Source organism: Leuciscus leuciscus (genome assembly GCF_965113295.1).
Source record: "Leuciscus leuciscus genome assembly, chromosome: 4".
Taxonomy (NCBI): Eukaryota; Metazoa; Chordata; class Actinopteri; order Cypriniformes; family Leuciscidae; genus Leuciscus; species Leuciscus leuciscus.
In genome coordinates, this window is record NC_138728.1 from 48805909 (window position 1) to 48830089 (window position 24181).

At 40.0% G+C, this 24181-nt stretch overlaps 1 protein-coding gene across 12 annotated transcripts; it reads right to left on the reverse strand.

Annotated features, from left to right (window-relative positions):
- Positions 1 to 51: 51 nt before the first annotated feature.
- terfa (telomeric repeat binding factor a) lies at positions 52 to 23513 on the reverse strand. Of its 12 annotated transcripts, none has more exons than XM_082167213.1 (21): positions 23308 to 23512; positions 22537 to 22632; positions 22341 to 22465; positions 20130 to 20222; positions 19361 to 19501; positions 18406 to 18536; positions 16657 to 17007; positions 16455 to 16538; positions 15898 to 15984; positions 15533 to 15619; positions 14792 to 14878; positions 12616 to 12702; positions 9969 to 10055; positions 9787 to 9858; positions 9227 to 9313; positions 8963 to 9043; positions 3436 to 3528; positions 2655 to 2744; positions 2510 to 2583; positions 1001 to 1032; positions 52 to 344 (listed from the first exon to the last, which is right to left on the reverse strand). In XM_082167213.1, the coding sequence occupies exons 1-21, from the start codon at positions 23426 to 23428 to the stop codon at positions 186 to 188; spliced, it is 2265 nt and encodes a 754-aa protein (XP_082023339.1). In that variant the 5' UTR covers positions 23429 to 23512; the 3' UTR covers positions 52 to 185. The 12 variants fall into 12 exon arrangements, with proteins under 12 accessions (XP_082023339.1, XP_082023335.1, XP_082023344.1 ...); XM_082167209.1 differs by having other exon boundaries at positions 9227 to 9316; XM_082167218.1 differs by lacking the exon at positions 3436 to 3528 and having other exon boundaries at positions 9227 to 9316; positions 23308 to 23513.
- Positions 23514 to 24181: the final 668 nt, after the last annotated feature.

The window sequence follows — 24181 nt, forward strand, 5'->3', positions numbered from 1 at the left end:
ATGCTTCAGTTTCAGCAGATGATGGTGTGGAATGACGACAGCAACACTTGCTCCAACACAACGAACATTTAATAGGGAACGAAAACCTCTCTCTCTCTCACACACACACACACTCGTGCACACACACGGTGTTATAAAACAGTTTGTGAACATGGGTATAAAACGGGGATGATCACGTGTGTGTGTCACACCATCTTGAGCTTGACCATGGTCCTCCAGCGGTCCTTCAGGTTGCAGGCGGTGCGCCCCGTGAAGGGGAAGGCAGAGCGGATCGGCTCCCAGCGTCCCACGCCGAAGCGCCGCACGCCCTCTTTCAGCCAGTCCGACTCCTGCACTGTCCACAGCTGACACACATACACACACACACACACACACACACACACACACACACACACACGGATGCTCGAATTGGTTGAAATTTTTACTTGCCCCGCCAAAATTTTCATTGGCCCCAACACAAAAAAGTAATAAATACATAAAATAAATACATCTAGTTATTGTTTTAGTTGTTTTTGATCCATGTAACCTTAATATATAAGGTTACGACACCAAATACTACTAGCCTAACTCGTACACTTGAAATATTGCTAAAGATAGTCAGTAATAAAATAAGAACAAACTTAAATTACGAGGAATAGCACAAATAAATACAACCATACAAATGAAATAAACAGTTCTTTTCAGGGTTTCCATGAAGTTCTGAACTATATTTTCAGGTTCAGAAATATTAATTACTCTTCACTGTGTAAATATAGATGAACCCTTATTACAGTAATTCAGTCTGTCTTTCTATTATCTGTCACAACCGACTGTGTTTACGCTGATACTCCACAAGGCGGGCATTTTCACATCATTATGTTTCTGAATTAGAGCTGGGCGATATGGCCAAAAAATCATATATCTGTATTGTTTGGTGAATGGCGATATACAGTATATCACAGCGCAAGTATCTGTCAACACATGCATCTGATGGGACACACACACACACGCACACACGCACCTTCTTTGTGTACTTCTTCTTGCGGGATGGACCTGCAGATGACACAAACGTGAAGCAGAAACGTGAGTGTGTGTGACGACAGACACAGGATGTGTCATATCAATCATAACTTCCTAATTTGTAATACACAGAATATGTCACTCGCTTTTGCACAAAACACACTGAACCAGGCCTTGCGAATGCATGCTTTCATTGATTCACTTTGATCATGAAGCAGTTATTGCAGTGTTCATAAATACTTTCTCCGGCGATGTTTACATGGACCAAATAATCCGCTAGTAATGAGGTTGACGGCTCAATCGGACCGAAAAGCCTCCATGTAAACACCTTAATCGATCCGACTGAGCTCGATCCCAATGAGACTTCGATCGGATTGAAAGGGGAGTTTATTCCTTTATGATTCAATGACTCAAATTAAGTTTCAAATTAAAAAAATATCATAAAAAAAAAATCATTTAAATATCTTTGCAATTACAACTGCATAAATCATGCTTTGAGATTGTTTCCGTGTAAATGCAGAGCAAGATCAGATTTTCATACTGACTGGAGACATCCCTGTGGTGTCCTATTATTGCAACTGATTACATGCAAAGGGTTTTACACAAAGATGAGGCATACATACAATAAGGTCATAAAAATGTGCCTATAAAGGCAAAACATCCCTGGAAATCAACACAGCGCACGCTACGATCTGCAATCTGAGCAGCTTCAGGAGTCAGCTGACCATGACAGGCCGAATCAGCACAGCATATTGTCTAATTATCGTCACTAGGCACTTTTCCATTACAGATTTGTGCGAAATTTTTGCGATTTTTTTCTAAATGTTGACAAAAAACTATTTCCGTTTCCATTAACCGATGTTATGTGACTAAAACTTCTTTCATCTCGCGATCAAGTAAAATCATTCCAAAAACCATGGAAACGGACGTTGGTAGGATTATATACTATATCCCAGCAGCCACTGCACTGGCCATAATTATTAATGGAAGGAGATGTATGTGTGTTTTCCCAGCATTAACGGCACAGAAAGACCCTTATTATACTTGTGAGCGACACAAATGAGGTGTTTCTGGGTGTTTCTCCCTCATATCTGCTTCCAGGTCTTGATTGTGGCATTTATTTGAGGTTTAGAATCCATTATTCCTGTAATTATTTTGTCTTTTATGAATTTAATAAAGAACTCTGTCTCGTCTTCTGTCCAAACACACCGCGTCATCTACGTCAGGTGACTGTAAATGCGCAAAAACTGTTTCCATTGCAGTTTTGCTAAATATTTCTTTTTCGAGTTGCCTGAAAAACCTCCTCATGCGAGCGGGAAAACTTTTTTGCGATAAATGGGAGTTTTGGCGAAATTGACGCGTTTCCATTGGGCGTATTTTCAATTCGCAATTTCAATTTGCACAATTTGAAGGGTAATGGAAATGCGGCTACTGACAGAATCCCAGCCGATACCGAGAGATCATGCCTGGCCCTACAGCTGTGTGTGTGTGTGTGTGTGTGTGTGTGTACCTGAAGCGGCGCTGAACAGAGACTCCTCGTCACTCCAGTCCTCCTGAATCCCTGATGCGTCCTGCCATCGGGCCCTGAGAGAGACACGTCAGTCAGTGCATGTTCACAGTCTCTCACACACACACACACACTCACACACACTCACCTCTTGGCCCTGCGCTTCCCTGAGGACGACGAGTGGCTGTCGGCTGGAGAGCTGCGCACCTGTGGGCGAGTGCTGTGAACCTCAGACTCACTGCACACAGGAGGAAGACAGTGGTCACACACACACACACACACACACACACACACACACACACACTCTCCTCGTGTCTGTGATGATGATGCGAACTAGAGCTAGTTTCTCTCGTTGCTTCGCTGGCCGTAAGCGCAGTGACCGCCTGATAAATGCCAGCACTAACTCAGTTATGACTGAATGCACCGGGTGGCGCTGTGGAGCGTACTGTATCTAATCTCATGATGTCGCCCTCTGCCTCGCCAAGTGTGGAAATACTGAGAGGAAAAAGATCTTACTCAATGATATTGCTAAAGGGAATTACTTTTAATCAAATGAATGAAGAAAACTGAGTTATACTAGTATCACCACCATGAAACCCTAACCTTATCAGCCTTATGATGATACTTCTCAGATCGCAGAGTGATTTCGACCCGTTCGCGCTGCTTGAGCTTAAATGCTTTTGTTCTTTATATGTTTTGTTTACACACATTGTTTAATGTTTTCCACTAAAAGAAAACCGTAAGATATAACAGAAGTTTGTTGTGGACATTGCCTAATCGTAAGCTTGTTCAGAAATGGTGACAAAAACGTTCTCGTCAAACGTCATTTAAATAAATGTATATTTGTATCTATGCAGTATTTGTGAGAAATGTCCACCCTAATGCGCACACACACAAACATACACACACACACACACACGTACACACACCTGTGATTGCTCCGAGTGGCTCTGCTGTGGCGCGCAGGAGTCGAGCTCTGGGGCGCCGCACGCTCCTCCAACACACACTCTGGGTCATTGACACTGAGAGAAACACACACACACACACACTTAGTTACAGGGTTCTCAAGCACTGTCTAGGGGGCTAGCGGAAAGAACATCCTCAATACACATCTGTATTGACTCTGCATCTGTAGAGCTCAACCCAGCTCTGTGAAGGCGGCGCGTCGAGTGCGGTCAGAAACCTTCAGCTGGAGAACGAGAGGCATCCCCCTCATGTACGGTGTGTGTATGCTGCTTTTATAGAGGTAAAGTACAAAGATTTGTTAAAAACCCTTGTTTGGTCCTTCTCTAGAGGAATGCAGTGTGTCCCGTTAAGTGCTTAGCATTTGGTGTGCCACAGAGTTTTACAATGAGCACAAAATATTTGTGTACCTCATAATAATAATAATAATAATGTAGAAGTTCTGTCGAAGCATCACACAAACTCAACTCAAAGCACAATATAGCTTTAGTGCCCGAGAGTGTGTGTGAGTGACTGAGTGTGAGAGAGTGTGTTTAGGCTGATGATGCGCTGTGTGTTTCACAGTGTGAGATCATCAGCTGGAGATCCTGTGTTTTCAGCTTCACAGTTATCAGTGAAGCATGCCTTAGAGAGCATTCAATGAGTAAAGTGTGTGTGTGTGTGTGTGAGAGTGTGTGTGATAGTGTATGTGAGTGTGTGTGATAGTGTATGTGAGTGTGTGTGCGCGTGTCTGAGTGTGTATGTGTGAGAGTGAGAGTGTGTATGTGTGCGATAGTGTGTGTGAGTGTGTGTGTGTGAGTGTGCGCGTGTCTGAGTGTGTATGTGTGAGAGTGAGAGTGTGTATGTGTGCGATAGTGTGTGTGAGTGTGTGTGTGAGTGTGCGCGTGTCTGAGTGTGTATGTGTGAGAGTGAGCGCATGTATGTGTGCGATAGTGTGTGTGAGTGTGTGTGTGTGAGTGTGCGCGTGTCTGAGTGTGTATGTGTGAGAGTGAGTGTGTATGTGTGCGATAGTCTGTGTGAGTGTGTGTGTGTGTGTGTGCGCGTGTCTGAGTGTGTATGTGTGAGAGTGAGTGTGTATGTGTGCGATAGTCTGTGTGAGTGTCTGAGTGTGTATGTGTGAGTGAGCGCGTGTATGTGTGCGATAGTGTGTGTGTGTATGTGTGAGAGTGAGCATGTGTATGTGTGTGTGATAGTGTGTGTGAGTGTGTGTGTGTGTGAGTGTGCGCATGTCTGAGTGTGTATGTGTGAGAGTGAGTGTGTATGTGTGCGATAGTCTGTGAGTGTGTGTGTGCGCGTGTCTGAGTGTGTATGTGTGAGAGTGAGCGCATGTATGTGTGCGATAGTGTGTGTGAGTGTGTGTGTGTGTGTGTGTGAGTGTGCGCGTGTCTGAGTGTGTATGTGTGAGAGTGAGCGTGTGTATGTGTGCGATAGTCTGTGTGAGTGTGTGTGTGTGTGTGCGCGTGTCTGAGTGTGTATGTGTGAGAGTGAGCGCGTGTATGTGTGCGATAGTGTGTGTGAGTGTGTATGTGTGAGAGTGAGCGTGTGTATGTGTGTGTGATAGTGTATGTGTGTGCGCGTGTCTGAGTGTGTATGTGTGAGTGAGAGTGTGTGTGTGTGTGTGTGTGTGAGTGTGTGTGAGTGTGTATGTGTGAGAGTGAGCGTGTGTATGTGTGTGTGATAGTGTATGTGTGTGCGCGTGTCTGAGTGTGTATGTGTGAGTGAGAGTGTGTGTGTGTGTGTGTGTGTGTGTGTGTGTGAGTGTGTGTGAGTGTGTATGTGTGAGAGTGAGCGTGTGTATGTGTGTGTGATAGTGTATGTGTGTGCGCGTGTCTGAGTGTGTATGTGTGAGTGAGAGTGTGTGTGTGTGTGTGCGCGTGTCTGAGTGTGTATGTGTGAGAGTGAGCGCATGTATGTGTGCGATAGTGTGTGTGAGTGTGTGTGTGAGTGTGCGCGTGTCTGAGTGTGTATGTGTGAGAGTGAGCGTGTGTATGTGTGCGATAGTCTGTGTGAGTGTGTGTGTGTGTGTGTGTGCGCGTGTCTGAGTGTGTATGTGTGAGAGTGAGCGCGTGTATGTGTGCGATAGTGTGTGTGAGTGTGTATGTGTGAGAGTGAGCGTGTGTATGTGTGTGTGAGTGTCTGAGTGTGTATGTGTGAGTGAGAGTGTGTGTGTGTGTGTGTGTGTGTGTGTGCGTGTCTGAGTGTGTATGTGTGAGTGAGAATGCCATACACGACCCATGACTAACCATGGATATATATATATTAGTGCTGTCAATCGATTAAAAAAAATTAACTCGATTAATCATACATTTTTTCCAATTAAAAACACCTACATTTGTATAGATTTATATTAGTTAATATATGTTATAATGTAGTAATTTCACAGTTAATCTACAAATGCATGTAGAGACTAGATAAAGGCCAGTCTCACTGATACTAATACAGCCACTGATGTCTGGATAAATGATTTCTCCCCCCTAATTTTAAACATTATAGCCATCCAACATTAGTGTAACTGAAAGCTATCAATTTGTAACATTAGGCTTCAAAAAAAATATGACAACTTTTAATGTAAGTGAACTTAAACAATCCTCACATAAACCCATAATAAATGTCATATTTACCCTTGCCCTTCCTGTCTAACAGGACATATACAGAAATTGAATAAAGTTATCCAACAGTCTGCATAAATCATAGATTAAATATAGACTAATGCTTATTAAAGCTATAAGAGCTCTTTAGTCAATAGCAGTGAGTCATTTCCTCTGTTACATGAATAAGAGCGGGATCATGTAACGCTACCCAAAGGATGACAAAAATTTACGAATGCTGCGTTTTGCGTTAAATATTTTAAAATAAAATAAAAATAAATCGCATGCGTTAACGCGTTAATGTTGACAGCCCTAATATATACACATATAAAAGTTTTTTTAAGCCCCACTACACAGACAGTAATCAACATTTATACCACTCAAGTCAGTCAGAAGAGACAGTGCTGTGACAAAACATTGCATGACAACAAATCATCTGCACAAAAAGCACAAAGTGAGCTTCAACAGCGGATGTCGAGCTGATGAGGGAAAGTTACTACACAGAGTTAATTACTGTCTGCCCTTTTCCTTTTTAAAGGGATAGTTCACTTTGAAATTCATTTTTGGTATGTTTTAGCTTACCTCAAGGGCATCCAAGATGTAGGTGTCTTTTTTTCTGCAGTAGTTTCAATTTTGATATTTTTAGGTCAAACCGTTCTTGTCTGTCAGTCATATAATGCAGGTCTATGGTCATTATCTCAAAACACAAGCACAGAGTCCAAATTAAAACAATTCCCCATCGTAAGTACACATTGATGGCCTAAGACACGAAACGAGCGGTTTGTGTGAGAAAACGAACAGTATTTATATCGTTTTTACCTCTTATACGCAGACATGTCCAAGTGATCTGATCTGACGTGTGCGCAGACTGGTGCATAGATATATACACACTAGATGTCGCCTTGTCTACGGCAGTTCATTGGAACGAATGTCTTTAAGGCGATATCTAGTGTATATATCTATGCACCAGTCTGCGTACACGTCAGATCAGATCACTTGGACATGTCTGCGTATAAGAGGTAAAAACGATATAAATACTGTTCGTTTTCTCACACAAACCGCTCGTTTCGTGTCTTAGGCCATCAATGTGTACTTACGATGGGGAATTGTTTTAATTTGGACTCTGTGCTTGTGTTTTGAGATAATGACCATAGACCTGCATTATATGACTGACAGACAAGAACGGTTTGACCTAAAAATATCAAAATTGAAACTACTGCGGAAAAAAAGACACCTACATCTTGGATGCCCTTGAGGTAAGCTAAAACATACCAAAAATGAATTTCAAAGTGAACTATCCCTTTAACACAAGAGATTTTACTAGGGGTGCACGATTCAGAAAATTTCACGATTCGATACCGATTTTTAGTCTCAAGATTCGATTCAAAATCGATTTGATTCAAAAACGATTCTCGATTCAAAAACCGATTCACAGTATGTAAATGTAGTTGACTTTTTCCTGTGTGATTGCAGTAGACATACAATTTAAAAGAAAATAAATAACAAATTAAATGAAGTTTGATATTACTTTGTCTTCATAAAAACTTTTGCAACTAAACAGTGCAAAGTGCCAAGCTTTGGCCAGCTTTCAAATAAATTTAATTCAAGTTTAAATTAAAACTTAAATACTTTTTTTTTTTTTTTTTACATTTAGCTTTAAAGTGCTGTAGTCAGATTAAACAAACAATACTGCTAAATGTAGTTTAAGGAGTAGGCTATTGACGCCAAAATAGGCTACAGAATATTTCGTTCTGTATTGACGGGTGCAATTTTTGAAAATCGATAAAAAAAAAATACAATAAACCTACATTATATCTGCATTTATGTCAAAACCTAGACTTTCAAACATCAAAATGTCATTTATTAATATGAATATTCGTGTCAAAATGACATATAAACATTCTATTTTGCCTGGAAACGCTTCCAACACGCTTGCGTGTCGCGAGAAAAATAGGCGTCGGTTCTATTTCTAGCATGCACACGTTTTCCGCACGACTCGGGCCACACCTGAGACGCGCGTGTCACGCAGGCTGTGTGCAAGCTCTAACCTGTTAACATGGGAGCCGAAATAAAAACAGACACGCCACAAAGCCAGCCAGCCAGCCTTCCTTCTGCTCCGCTTCGCTTCTGCTGCACTTCTTCTTTTGGCTATGACAAGAGTGTGCAGGCGTAAGTGTGAATTCGATGCAGCGCCATCTATGGGAATGGCAAGCTAAACTCATTTCAGGACAATACCAAAAAATGTATATTTAAAAAAAAAAAAAAAAAAAAAAAAAGAATCGATTTTTGGAATTCTATGAATCGATTTTGAATCGGTAACGTTTGAATCGCGATTCATATGTGAATCGATTTTTTTGCCCACCCCTAGATTTTACGGCGTTGATTCCCATTATAGCTGCCCAACTTAAATACCTTTCTACAAACGCTGCAGAATCCTTCTTTATTTTGACCCCCAGCGGCTGCAACCATGTCCTAAACTGATTGTCTTCCCTGCACTGTCCCATTTTTCTGGTCTAGTTTTATTCCTGTTGTTCCTGCTGTTCAAAATGCCCGCGTCATCTCCGCATCACGGCAACTTTGCTCCGACCGGAGGCGATCACCAAACTGGTTCCGCGTGTTTTTATCACACTAACGTACATATTTTGCGACAACAAATAAAAATGATTAATTATGAAGGCTATATTCAAATAAACTGATAATATAACATTTTCTTCAAAACGATTTTAATGCCTGTAGGATTTAATGCTTTTTAATGCCATTTAAGGCCTTAATTATCACAAAATACATTTAATGACTTTTAATGCCCCGCGGAAACCCTGGTGTACCGCGTGATAGTGTGTGTGAGTGTGAGTGCGTGTCTGAGTGTGTGTGTGTGTGTGAGTGTGAGTGTGTGTACTGAAGGCACCTGCTGTGATGCGGCTCCTGTCCGGCTGTCTGTCTGTCAGACGGAGGATCCTCACACTCCTCATCACTGGACACAACCACCCTAAGGAGAACACACACACACACACACACACACACACACACACACACACACACACACACACACACCGCATCACATCAGCTGTTCACATGCACATTATGGGATATCACAGGAAAACTGTCCAGTGGGATCATGTTTATCCGATAGCAGTATATCAGTGAGTGTGATGATGAAACATGTTCACACCTGCGGTTGTTGTGTGTTTTCTTGCCCGAGCTCCTGACAGACGGAGGAACACTGTGACGCGCAGGAGTCGAGCGTGATTCACCACTGCTACTACACACACACACACACTACAGTCAGCTACCAGAACATAATACATAAACAAGAACACTTTTGTGCTGAATAATCAATGTCATGCACATTCATCATCTTAGACAATGTGAATGATAATATGTGTTACAACACTGGCAGAATGTAAGCATATATAAACCAGGGTTCATATTCATATATATATATATATATATATATATATATATATATATATATATATATATATATATATATATATAAAAAACATGTATTCTATTATAAAGACATTTGTGTAACAAATTTCCTAAGTTTATTTTCCCCCCCAAAACTTCTCCAGGGGTTTCATGACTGTTCGACCCCTGCCAAACGTAACATTTTCCAGTATACTCCTGTCAATTAAAACCTCTTCTTTTAACTTTTATTATAATGTATAATATTTTCTTAAGTGATTGATTACACTGACTGCTGTGTGACAGGAGAGAACAGACACACACCTGTGAGCGTCTCTGACGGATGGAGTCGAGCGCTGAGCTGCTGAGCACACCTTCGACACACTCGCGGACTCACTGACACACACACACACACACACACACTACAGTCAGCTAATATTGCAGGACAACATGATTTTAATCATGCAGCGATCTGAAGGACTGTTAATTAAAAGTCTTTATTTAACCTGTTATCACACTGGTTGCCTGTGGATGATCGTCTGACAGTCTGAACCTCAAGATCATCCGACTCTGGATCACTGCGAATGACGAGCCTGGAAAACACAGTTTGCCTTTAGAGAAGCGTTCAAAAATGATAAATGTAATACTATGATGCTAACTATAGCGAAAACTATAATGATGGCTATTAGTGTTGTCACGGTACCAACATTTCAGTAGTCGCTACCAATACCAGTGAAAACCCACGGTTCTCTGTACCAATTTCGGTACCAAAGCTTAATTTAGATTAAATTTACATATATTAAAGTGCATATCACGGTTACAAAGATGGAAACTGTAGTATTAAAAACACTTTACAATAAGATTCCAATAAACAATAGTTATATACTGTCGCAATTAATCTCCTTTGGGTTAATTTAAAAATACATTTTTAAAATCAAAAGTTAACATTATTTAATGCACAATGAATGAAGTGAACAAACATGACCAATCAAGTGTTTGTATCAAATAACATTCACTAACATTAATTAATGTTGTAAAAATATTTTGTTCACTGAATGTGTTGATGTTAGATAACGCATTAAGTACCGTATATACCCGAATATAAGACGACCCCCCCCATTTTCCAGACTTATTTTGGGGAAAAAATAGATTTTTGTGGAAATCTTTATTTGAAAATTCTAGTGATAATTCATTGGAAAAAAACATTTTAACACCATTCATTAAATATTTGGATTAATTTGTCACAAAATAAAGTGCACTCTGTCAATGAGTTCAGAAATGAATGAATGAGTGACAAAAATGAATAACCTTTTCACAAAAATGCAATAATTATGTAGGCCTATGTATGCATGTTAGCCTGGTCATACCAAACTCTGCTACTTCACTTTGCTGCGTAGACAGAGTCTGGAAGGGCATAATTGAAAAGTGTTTTCTTTCTCGCCGCATCATTCGTGTACACCACCCAGTGCTAGCTTTGAATTCATTTGTGGGCATGTTCAGCTCCTTGGCTATCTCCAGAGCCCTCAGCCGAATGCTTTCTCTTGTGATTGGCATCGCATCCCGACGTTTACTATCACATATTCATATATTCTATCATCAAGTTCTGCAAACTTGCCACTTTGAGGTCCATGGAAAGCTTTCCTTTGGCTGTTGGTATTTTTTAGTCGTTCTTTTTGTGCTCGCCACCTCCGAACGTTGCATTCTGTGACTCCAAGTTTTTTGCCAGCTTTGCAATTATTAGATGATTCCGCCTCATTCACGACCATAAGTTTAAAGTTGGTGTCATAACTGTTTCGAACGTGTTGGTTTATTTGACCAACTTTTGAAGCTCTTTTCTCAAGATGATCTCTTGACTTCTCCATGGCAACACTTTACTGTTTATTTAATTCATAACACTGTCACTAATTACGTAGCCTATGGTGTTGGCGCCCTCTACTGTTTCCCCCTGCTTTCTCCCTTTCCCCCCGGGATTTTGTCTATATCGCGAATATAAGACGACCCCCCATTTTTCAGCCTATTTTTAGGACAAAAACCTCGTCTTATATTCGGGTATATACGGTAATGTTAATGAATGGTGTCTTATTGTAGTGTTATCAAACTATACAGGAGATAAAACGTGTTTCATTTGACTTGACTGTACTTTTATTTAATCCAAAACTGCATTCATATTTAATTTTAAAAGGGCTTTTTAAACCTGCTAAGAGTTATCCAGCCAAGAATAAGCATAGAACTGCTTTTCTGACAGACTGATATTAATGACATAATGACGTTTTTTTTTATTTCTCTTCTCCATAAATATATCTAGTAGTAAAGCTAATGCAAGGGCTAGAAATCAATTAATTATTTGCTGATACTTCGTCGTCATGATGGAGAGCGCAGTTCGCGCCGCTTTCTCCTTTCCACAAGCGCTTGCTCTACAGTGGCGTCTGTCGTTGCTATGCAACCATGAACATAGGCACGCCTGGAAAAACGAGCCCGCCGCGTCGCTTCTATTATGAGCTAATATCCAAAATATTTCCATATGTGTCTCTTTCCTCCTTTCTTATCAACAAGTGGATTTACAGCCACCACATCAGCAGCACCGCCGGTCGCCATGTCTCAGCGCTTATGAAGAGGACGTAACTGCACACGCTTCGGACATGCACGCGCATCAAGTACCGGGTTTGAGAAAACCTGGTACCGTGATGTTTTAAAAAAAAATTGTACCGACTTGGTACCGAAGTACCGGGTCTTTGACAACACTAATAGCTATAACAACAACTATAACACTATGAAGATGATTATAACGATTACTTTAGCGATAAATATAATGAAAGCTATAACGACAACTATAACGATAATGATAGCTATAGCAATTACTAAAACACTGACTATAAAAATAACTTACATTTACATTTATGCATTTGGCAGACGCTTTTATCCAAAGCGACTTACATTGCATTTCAAGGTATACATTTTACATTCTTATCAGTTCTTGCTTTCCCTGGGAATCGAACCCATGACCTTGGCGTTGCAAGCACCAACGCTCTACTGTTTGAGCTACAGGAAAGATTTATATAACTTTAATATAACACTTGACGATGACTATAACAATAACTTTAGCGATAACTATAATTATAGCTATAACGACTATAGTAAAAGTCTTTATTTAACCTGTTATCACACTGCTTGTCTGTAGATTTTCGTCTGACAGTCTGAACCTCAAGATCATCCGACTCTGGATCACTGGGAATGACGAGCCTGGAAAACACAGTTTGCCTTTAGAGAAGGATAACTCCAACACTATAACGATGACTATAGTAATAACTATATTAATAGCTGAAACAACAACTCTGACACTATGACAATGACTATAACGATAACTATAATTATAGCTATAATTAGTGGTGCAACGGATCATCATTGATCCGTGATCCGTTCGGATCAATATCTTCGGTTCGGCACACACGTGATCCGCGGATTGATTTATGAAAAAAAAGAAAGTTGTGCGCATGTTCAGTCCACACACAGCGTGGTCATGAGCGGAGGAACGGAGGAGCTTGAACACCCCGCGTCATTTAAATCCCCTGTATGGGAGCATGTTGGCTTCCCTGTCAAATATAATGATGAAGGAAAGAGGTTAGTGGATAAAACCGTGACGGTGTGTATAGGCACTGTGGCACAAGAAAGCCATATGACAGTAGGGCTGTCAACGAATATTCTAAATTAGAATATATATTCGAATAGTTTTAAAAAACAGATTATCTAAGGTGAAAATTAATATTTGAATGTGGAAAAACACGCCCGCGGTAGCAGAGGCCCGGCTGTCTGCGAGTGGGCGCGCTGCCTGAGGGGTCAGGGACAGGTCATTTTATTTAACGTTAAACAGAAACATTACTAAAGTGTAGGCTACTGTACTGACTGAATAGATATTGCATGAATAAGGTGGGTTAGATACAGTATTGTTATGCACTGTCTGCAGGCTTCCACTGGTTTGATTACCGTTTCATGTCAAGGAAAAGTTCCATGTTTACCACAGCACAGCTCGCTCAGAGCGTTCAATGTCGGTTCTATATACTGTAAAACTTCAATTACTGTTAATAATATTTGTTTCAATCACTGAATGAAGCCTGCTATATTTGGGACAAGAGTCGCGACCTTAAATTGCTTGCACAAAACTCTTGATCAGCACTCAACATTTGCTTATATTTGTTGTTCATTTAAACCGTTATGAACCGCAGAGAGCGTGACGCCTCATTCGCGCCGCAAGACCTCCAGACGCGTCTTTATATTGACTTAACATTGAAATCACTCGCGCCAGACGCTCTATTCGCGTTTGGTGTGAACGCAGCATGAGGGTGAGCGAGCGAGAATTGAGGTCTGCGGTCTTGGCCATTAGTTGATTTACTTGTTTTTGTGTAGGTAATACGTTGTCAAATATGTTTAAACTTATATAAACTACCTATACAAGTAATTATGTCTCTTTGTATTAATTTGTCCTGTTATTGACGTAATGCGCGTCATTTACAAAATGCGCAACCAGATGTTCGAATAGTTCGAATACATGTTGTTTTTAGAGGGAATATTCGAACGTCATTTTTGAGCAATTTTGACAGCCCTATATGACAGTGGAAACACATCAAGCATTGGTCCATGTTTAAAGGAAGGAGATCTTTTTATGTTGCACTTTAAGTTGTTTTTCATTAATTATGTTAAAAAGAAGATATTATGCCTTGTGCACTTTAAGTTGATTTTATATATTTTAATTTAATAATTTAAAAGTGTTAATAAACAAAACAAATTCTTTTTTTTTGCTGATCCGAAAAATGATCCGATCCGTGAGTTTTTTGATCCGTTGCACCCCTAGCTATAATGACAACTACAACACTATGACGATGACTATAGCGATAACTTTAGCGATAACTATAATGATAGCTATAGCAAATAACTACAACACTATGATGATGACTATAGCGATAACTTTAGCGATAACTATAATGATAGCTATAGCAAATAACTATAACACTATGACGATGACTATAACGATAACTATAATGATAGCTATAATGACAACTACAACACTATAGCGATAACTATAACACTATGACGATGACTATAACGATGACTATAGCGATAACTATAATTATAGCTATAGCAATAACTACAACACTATGACGATGACTATAGCGATAACTATAATGATAGCTATAGCAATAACTATAACACTATGACGATGACTATAACGATGACTATAGCGATAACTATAATGATAGCTATAATGACAACTACAACACTATGACGATAACTATAATTATAGCTAAAACTACTATAGTAAAAGTCTTTATTTAACCTGTTATCACACTGCTTGTCTGTAGATTTTCGTCTTACAGTCTGAACCTCAAGATCATCCGACTCTGGATCACTGCGAATGACGAGCCTGGAAAACACAGTTTTTGCCTTTAGAGAAGGATAACTCCAACACTATAACGATGACTATATTAACAGCTGAAACAACAACTCTGACACTATGACAATGACTATAACGATAACTATAGCTATAATGACAACTATAACAATATGATGATTATAACGATAACTTTAGCGATAACTATAATGACAACTACAACACTATGACGATGACTATAACGATAACTTTAGCGATAACTATAATTATAGCTATAGCAAATAACTACAACACTATGATGATGACTATAGCGATAACTTTAGCGATAACTATAATGATAGCTATAGCAAATAACTATAACACTATGACGATGACTATAACGATAACTATAATGATAGCTATAATGACAACTACAACACTATAGCGATAACTATAACACTATGACGATGACTATAACGATGACTATAGCGATAACTATAATTATAGCTATAGCAATAACTACAACACTATGACGATGACTATAGCGATAACTATAATGATAGCTATAGCAATAACTATAACACTATGACGATGACTATAACGATGACTATAGCGATAACTATAATGATAGCTATAATGACAACTACAACACTATGACGATAACTATAATTATAGCTAAAACTACTATAGTAAAAGTCTTTATTTAACCTGTTATCACACTGCTTGTCTGTAGATTTTCGTCTTACAGTCTGAACCTCAAGATCATCCGACTCTGGATCACTGCGAATGACGAGCCTGGAAAACACAGTTTTTGCCTTTAGAGAAGGATAACTCCAACACTATAACGATGACTATATTAACAGCTGAAACAACAACTCTGACACTATGACAATGACTATAACGATAACTATAACTATAGCTATAATGACAACTATAACAATATGATGATTATAACGATAACTTTAGCGATAACTATAATGACAACTACAACACTATGACGATGACTATAACGATAACTTTAGCGATAACTATAATTATAGCTATAACGACTATAGTAAAAGTCTTTATTTAACCTGTTATCACACTGCTTGTCTGTAGATTTTCGTCTTACAGGCTGAACCTCAAGATCATCCGACTCTGGATCACTGCGAATGATGAGCCTGGAAAACACAGTTTGCCTTTAGAGAAGCGTTCAAAAATGATAAATATAATACTATGATGCTAACTATAGCGAAAACTATAATGATAGCTATAGCAATAACTAAAACACTGGGACTATGGCAATAACTATAATGATAGCTAAAACAACTACAACACTATGACGATGACTATAACGATAACTTTAGCGATAACTATAATGATAGCTATAATGACTACAACACTATGACGATGACAATAACATTAGCGATAACTATAATGATAGCTAAAACAACTACAACACTATGACGATGACTATAACGATAACTTTAGCGATAACTATAATGATAGCTATAGCAATAACTATAACACTACGACGATGACTATAACGATAACCATGACGATGACTATAGCGATAACTTTAGCGATAATAACTATAACTATATAACTATAATGATAGCTAAAACGACTATAGTAAAAGTCTTTATTTAACCTGTTATCACACTGCTTGTCTGTAGATTTATAGACAGGCTGAACCTCAAGATCATCCGACTCTGGATCACTGCGAATGACGAGCCTGGAAAACACAGTTTGCCTTTAGAGAAGGATAACTCCAACACTATAACGATGACTACAGCGATAACTAGCACACTAGTGCGACTGCTATCGCTGGTGTGAGCACTCGTGTCAGTGACCTCTGAGGGGACTTCTGCAGGGGTGAGCAGCCGCTGATCTGCGTGATGTTGTCCTGAGAGTCGTCTTCGCTGGGCTGGCTGTCGTCCTCCGTGACCAGGCGTGATATGGTCATGCCAGTGTAACGGCGTAACGTAACACGCGGCTCGCGGCCGCTCACGCTCTCCACCGGCTCCATGGGCGTCTCGGACAGAGCCAGGTTGAGCTCGGCACCGGGCGGCTCTCGGCTCTGCTGCTGCGCCTCCAGCTCCACCTCCTCCAGCAGCCGAGAGAACGGCACGCTCACGCCACACTCCTCGCTCAGCTCGCCGTACACCTGACGCACACTCTGCAGACTCACACACCACACGCCGCTGACACACACACACGGCTCTCGTCAGACAGGTGTACGTGCCACTTCACTGTATTACAGGAGTACTTCACTTCAGAAGTGTCCTGATCATTTACTCTCCTCCACGTCATCCAAGATGTTCATGTCTGTCTTTCTTCAGTCGAAAAGAAATGATTTTTTTTTTTAGGAAAACATGGCAGGATTTTTCTCCATATAGTGTCTTCAATGGGGTCCAACGGGTCGAAGGTCCAGATGTGAGTTTCAGTGCAGCTTCAAAGTTTCGACACGATCCCAGACGAGGAATAAGAGTCTTATCTAGACAAACCAGCGGACATTTATAACAAAAATCAACATTTATACAATTTTTAACCACAAATGCTTGTATTGCACATCGGTACGCCACACAATACGTAATCAGGTTGAAAGGTCAAGCGTGACGTAGGTGTAAGAACCGACCTAGGGTTTACAAAGCCAACATTAGATAAGACTCTTATTCCTCGGCTGGATCGTGTCGAGACGTTGAAGCTGCACTGAAACTCACATTTGGACCTTTAAACTGTTGGACCCCATTGAAGACACTATATGGAGAAGAATGTTTTCCTTAAAGTCTGCGTGAACCGGAAGTTGCAAGTGAAAGGGAATATTGAACAGAGGGCAGGGTTTGACTTTAGCGCTCCTCCTCTCCATCTCTGCTCATAGCAGACTAACGGTTTGAGGGGAGTGGTAAAGCGTTTTCAACCCAAGCCGTCAAACTGACGTCATCAGAGAAGGAACGCCATTCCAGACCGGAAGTAGCTTTTCAGACTTTGATTAAAGATTACCACAACACACAGTTTTTTTCTGTGTATTAACTTGCACGGAACAAGACTAGTAATATGCGCTAACAAAGTAAATAGGGTCAATTTTGATTTCAGGTCAACTTTAAATAAACCTTTATTTCTTTTCTACTGAAGAAAGACAGACATGGGCTGAGTCAATTCTGAAGTGAACTAATACTTTATTTGTGTTATATGTTCTTTTTAAATATTTCTACTAAGATTTTATTTATTTTTATTCCAGTTTTAGTAACTTTAGAACTTATTTGATTTAAGTTAATTGCCAAGGCAACGTTTTTCTAGTTTTTAAGTAGTAATTGAGACGGGGATGCACCGATACCACTTTTTCCAGATGAATATGAATCATATTAGTTGGCTTAATTTGTTCAGCAAATAGATGTTTCCTTACCCCATTAAAAAGCTGTGCAATACATTTTAATAAACGTCTTTTAATTTTAGTGTATTTTTTTCATAAATTGTTTTTCATGGTTTCAACGGAAACTTTTCAGTAATTCAAACTAAAAAAAATTTTTTTAGTAATTCAGCTTGAACTCATTTCATTTCAGTTAACAGTCCTAATGTTGAGGTGCAGCGTGTGTTAGTACCCATGATCCTCTGCTGCTGCTGCTGCTGCGCTGGGCTTCTGCGTGGAGCTCCGCCCCTTCCGTGATGATGACGACGATGATGATGTCGTCGGCTCAGCGCTCGGGCGGAGATGTCCGGAGCGCTTCAGCATCTGCAGAACAAACACACACAACGTCTAGAGGTCCGGTACACTTCAAGCCTGGGTGTGTGATATTGACCAAAAATGATATCTCGATATTTTCGATAAGGCAACGATATTTCGTGCTTTTATTGTGTTGGGAGCTTTGCAGGATTAGGTCTGCCGTGGACAGCCGACTCCTCACGTGTTTGATATTCTTCATATTCTATAGGGTGGTCAGTTTGCAGAAGTGACAGAAATCATCTTTTCCAATAAGATAAATTTTTTTGGAGCTTTTTTTCCTTAATAAAGCCATTTTTTAACCTAATTAAATGCATGCATCCTTTTTTTTTGGTCAAATTCTTACATGAAATCAAATTCTATTAGAATAATAAGACACAAAGGGCCTGTTAACAATCAAATGAAATCAGTCTGAACTATTTTCGTTGGTGAAAACGAGCAAGAACAGGCAATACTGTGTCTAAAATATAAGTTCTTGTTTATTGAACTGTGGTATAAAATCAATATCACATTTGTAATCGTGCTGATATTTGGAGAACAAAAACGGTTATCTTCGTGTGATATTGCTTAACTATGTTAAATTATATAAATATAAAAGACATACAGAGGTATTTTTCCCATTATCTTAAATATTGAGGGCATTATAAACGCCTTTTAATAGGGACATACTTGATAATGTCAAAATCGCACATCGCAAAACAACAGTCAGGATATTATCTCAGAGATATATGTATATATCGCACACTGTGTGAGTGTGGTGCCGTGGTTTCCAGCTGAATGAGCTTGTGCAGTTTGAGAAGGTGAAGGTGTGCTGGTGTGAGGATGAGGAGGCAGACCTGCGTGAGGAAGGGCTCTGGGACGCGGTACAGCCGCTCGATGAACTCCAGCATGTCCTGCTTGAAGTCACTGTACGAGATCAGCTGCAGAACTGAGTGAGACGAGCGCCTCCGCTGGATCAGACTCGCCAGCAGCTTCTTCTGCGCACACACACACACACACACACAACAATATTCGATGATCACTGGGAATTACCCGATTATCATTCGAAAATCGCAGCTCTCCCCCACATGCTCATCCTATAAACGGCGTTCGCTCAAATCCCGCACCGGCGGCACATTTCTCTGTGCTGTACGCCACTAGACGTGTGCTGAGACATTCAAGAAAACACATCTAGTTTCATATTTATGTTTTATAGTGTTATTTTTTTATTTGACCTATGTTGATTATATGAAAAGTGAACAGCATGAGTCAGACAGGATCACAATTTTGCTACAGTTTTTGCTTGAACATGTTCAACATATCTAATTATTCACATTTTAATTTTGCAACTTATAAAACGTTAAAATATGGATTCAATTCACATATTAAAACTAGTGCATGAAATGGCAAATGTAAATTATATAATTGAATTACTTTCATGTTGCACGAATGTAAATGGAAAATGTTAATTTAAATACAGAAATACATTGCAATTTTACATATTGCATTTCAAATTGAATATTGCAACCAAAACGCTTCCTTTTATTTTATTTTGACAGTAATTGCACAGCCTATTGGATATTGTGTGATTAACTGAACTACTGTAGTATCCGGAGCATCCCTCACCTTCCCTGCTGTATCTGCGGCTGCGCTGAAGTGCCTGTGCAGGATCTCCTCGGCCTTCTCGAACTCTCCACTCCTGATGCACACCACTATGAGCTGCACACACACACACACACACACACACACGCACACGCACACGCACACGCGTCACTGATCGCTGCAGAGAAACAGACGGCTGAGGCTTGCTGTAATCATGCATGATCCCCCATCTAAGAGCTCAAATAACCAAAATAATGTTATTTCAAGACATGATGTTATTTTTGCTGGCAATGAGGCCGTTACAAAACACTTGCCTAAATAATGTACAGTAAAACATTCTCAAACGGTAATAAAATAAGAACAAAAAATCTAAATCACAAGCTATAGGGCAAATAAACACAACAGAAAAAAGACAGAAATGAGATGCACTGCTTTAAAGGGATAGTTCATCCCAAAATGATCATTCTGTCAGTAATTACTCGCCCTCATGATGTTTCAAACCATAAGACCTTCGCTCATATTCTGAACACAAATGAAGATATTTTTGACGAAATCTGAGATACATCTGTCCCTCCATTGACAGGCTACGCAACTACCACTTTGCGCTAAAAACATCAACATAATTTACCGCTTTATTTACAGAATATTAATCTCATTAATTTCTAGCGGTACATCGGCCGCCCCTGTTGTCCCGCGCAGTAGTGTAGTCTAGGACAGTGGTTCCCAATCCTGGTCCTGGGGACCCACAGCTCTGCACATTTTATATGTCTCCTTTATCTGACACACCCAGTTCAGTTCAGAGTAGGGATGGGCATGATTAATCGACGATCGATAATTGATCGTTAAGAATTTCGTCGATCACGTTTATTTGTTATTGATTAAACTAATGCAGGTTGCGTTGCGTGTGAGTCTTGAAGCAATGGAATTAATTCTAGCGCGGAGGTACCTGTGCATCCCGGCAACGTCAGTCCCCTCAGAGCGGGTGTTTTCGGCGGCTGGACTGGCTGTCACCAGGTTGCGGTCGCGTCTGATCCCAGATCATGTCAACATGCTTATCTTTCTCAACAGAAATCAGTAGACTGGTGCAGAAGTTCTATGGGAACTTCATGCGTTTTCTCAGATCGGATAGCTATCTGATTTATCAAAACGATTCCATTTACACCTGGTCACATAAATGTGTTTTTGCAAAACGGATATAAATCCGATCTTGAATTCCCGCGCTATATGCATATTTAAATTGTTGCACGTCATCGAAAGCAACTGATATGAGCTGCATTTTATTGATCATCAGCGAACATTTCTAAATCAAAGACCGCAACAAGATATTGCGGCAACAGCCCTGGTAAGATCATTTCGGTTCTTTACTTTTAATGAAGATGATTGTGTGTTGATGAATGACTTTCACTTTGATTTGCGATAGTTTGCACGTTGGCTTGATGAATAGATGCTCATCTGTGGTGATGCGTGTTGAAGTAGCGTCGTCATATCTGGATATAACATGACATATAGGCTATAACACGCTCTCACACGTTTATTTCTTATCATTTTTGGGATAAGTCAAATTTACATATGTGGTTTCAACAACCAGATGCATTTACTCTTGTCCAGTTTCGTCTGGAATGCGTCTCAGATCTCCTCCTGAAGTGGTTTGAGCGATCGGATTTAAATCCGTCTCGAATGCGTTTCGGAGGGCATTTAGATTTGGTCTTTTCACGAGCGGATAGCTATCCGATCACAGAACACGGATGAAGTGGCCATGGGTCTCTGTTTAAGAACGCCGGCTCGCAGCTGCAGGTTCCGCTGGTTTAGAGCACCGCAGGAATCTTCAAGTCTACCGAACGTCCAGTTTCACTGCCACAAGTTGATCTTCTTGTAATAAAGATCTCATCGAGGACAAACAAACTGTATTTTTGTATTTTCATTGCATTTTTAATTTATAAAAAGTTAAAGAAATAATGAATTTCAATATAAAAATATTAATGATTAATCGATAGTCGATCGTTAATTCTCCTGACGATCGACTAAGAAAATTTAATCGAATGCCCATCCCTAGTTCAGAGCTCTTTCCTAACGAGCTGATGATCTGAATCAGGTGTGTTAAATGAGGGAGACACAAAATGTGCAGAGCTGTGGGTCCCCAGGACCAGGATTGGGAACCACTGGTCAAGGATATCTGAGATTGGTGTATTGCACTAGAGGTGTGTGTGTGTGTGTGTGTGTGTGTGTCGGTCTCACCATCTCGGCGATGGCGTTGTGCACGCACTGCTGCTCTCGCTGCGGGACGTCCAGCTCTCGGCACAGCGACTCCAGGACGGCCAGAGCCGACTCCAGCGGCGTCTTCGGCTCCTCGAATGTCAGATCTGTGGCACACACACACATGTCAGCGCCAGAAACACACATCAGAGAGACACACACACACACGCTCGCTCACCCAGCTTGTCCCCGTTGTTGACCCTGGACAGGAACTGCATGCAGCGCAGCTTGAGGACCGTGTCTCCGCGCCCGTCCATGGGCAGCGCCACCATACCTGACAACACCACGTGACACGTGTATATTAATGACCAGCATCACACACATCAGGTCTACACACACACAACATTCATCCTGTGCAAATACTGATTTATCATGAAAACATGTTATCTAATCTCGACACAACACACAGTGTTGGAAAGACTAAGTTAGAGGACCCACATCTGTGATAGTAATATATGATCCGAATAATTTAATTCTTGTACACAATAAAAATGAGCAGCATCACACATATCAGCATTGGTCTACACACACTTACTATTCATCCTGAGGAAACATACAGTTTCATATTACAACATTCACTGCACTATATACACTCTTTTCTAATCTAGACACAGCACATAGTTTGGGAAAGACTCGATGATCCATATTTGTGGTATTGTACTAATATTGTCCAAATTATTTTGTTTTTGTACATTATAAACTTTATTACAGCACATTTACTTTTACAGTAAACTCAAACTTATATAACTCTTTTAAACATTCATGGGTGCCTTTTTTAACCAACGTTAAGTCTATATTCCAAAGCACTACATTTATTTCACTGAATAATTTGTCATTGTAAAAAAAAAAGCACTTTCTCAGACTTCGGACGTAGTTTGTGTTTTTAGCTCCGCGCTAAAGCTAACATGCGCGCGCCGATGTAAACAAACTCGGCGCTCGCGCCACTTACTCTCAACGACGTTGGTGATTTTGGCGAAAAACGTGTAGTCTCCATTTCTGAAACTCTCGAGCGCCTTGAACACGCAGACGTCGAAAAACCACCTGTTGATAATGCGCTCGTCTTCACTCATCCTGGCCGATTGTGCTTGATATTAGCAGTAGCACGCGCATCACTCACTCACTGACTGACTCCCGCGAGCGCGTGCAGGAAGGGGGCGTGGCACAGCGTCACGGCGGAGCCTCTGATTGGACAGGAGCGACGGTGACGCCATAAACGTCACTAGAAAGTAATATTTAAATAATAAATAATACAACGCTCTTACATATTTGATTATGCAAGTTTGACACATTCTTTCAGTTTAAAAGACATTATTTTTTATTAGAATGACGATAGAAATAAACCCCTAGAGTACATTGTTAAATTCTTGAAATTTTATATGGCAAATTCTTCATTCATAAACAGAAGTTTGCCAATGGTATTCTGTCATATCCTGATTTTGACTTTGAATCTTCGTTATATAAATAATAAAAAAAATCCCTAAGATTTATTAAATATTATGAAGACACCACAACATCACTAGAACGTAATATTTAAATAATAAATGACATAATGCAGGACGTTAGTTGTAAGAATGATACAAATTGATAAATTAGAGAATCATTTTTCCCCCAGTGGTTAGTTGATCCAGTTACTTACTTTAGCTGAAGATTGAATTTTATTTTGAACACGAATTTGAGAAATGAATTCATGTTTCAGTGTTTGTATTATGTTTTGTTTACTGATCCTGAATGTGTAATAAGAAATAATACAATTTTATATGTAGTGAAAAAGCCCAACTATTTCAACTATAACTTAAATTTGTATTAAAACTGTCTGTACAAGT

Bases quoted from the DNA above. Each gene is read 5' to 3' on its own strand.
- terfa (XM_082167209.1), bottom strand. From the start codon at position 23,428: ATGAGTGAAGACGAGCGCATTATCAACAGGTGGTTTTTCGACGTCTGC. The intron at 19,502-20,129 runs GTGAGGGATGCT...GTGTGTGCGCAG, and splicing joins CCGCAGATACAGCAGGGAAG to AAGAAGCTGCTGGCGAGTCT. The intron at 345-1,000 runs GTGCGTGTGTGC...TATGTGTGTCAG, and splicing joins AGAAGAAGTACACAAAGAAG to CTGTGGACAGTGCAGGAGTC.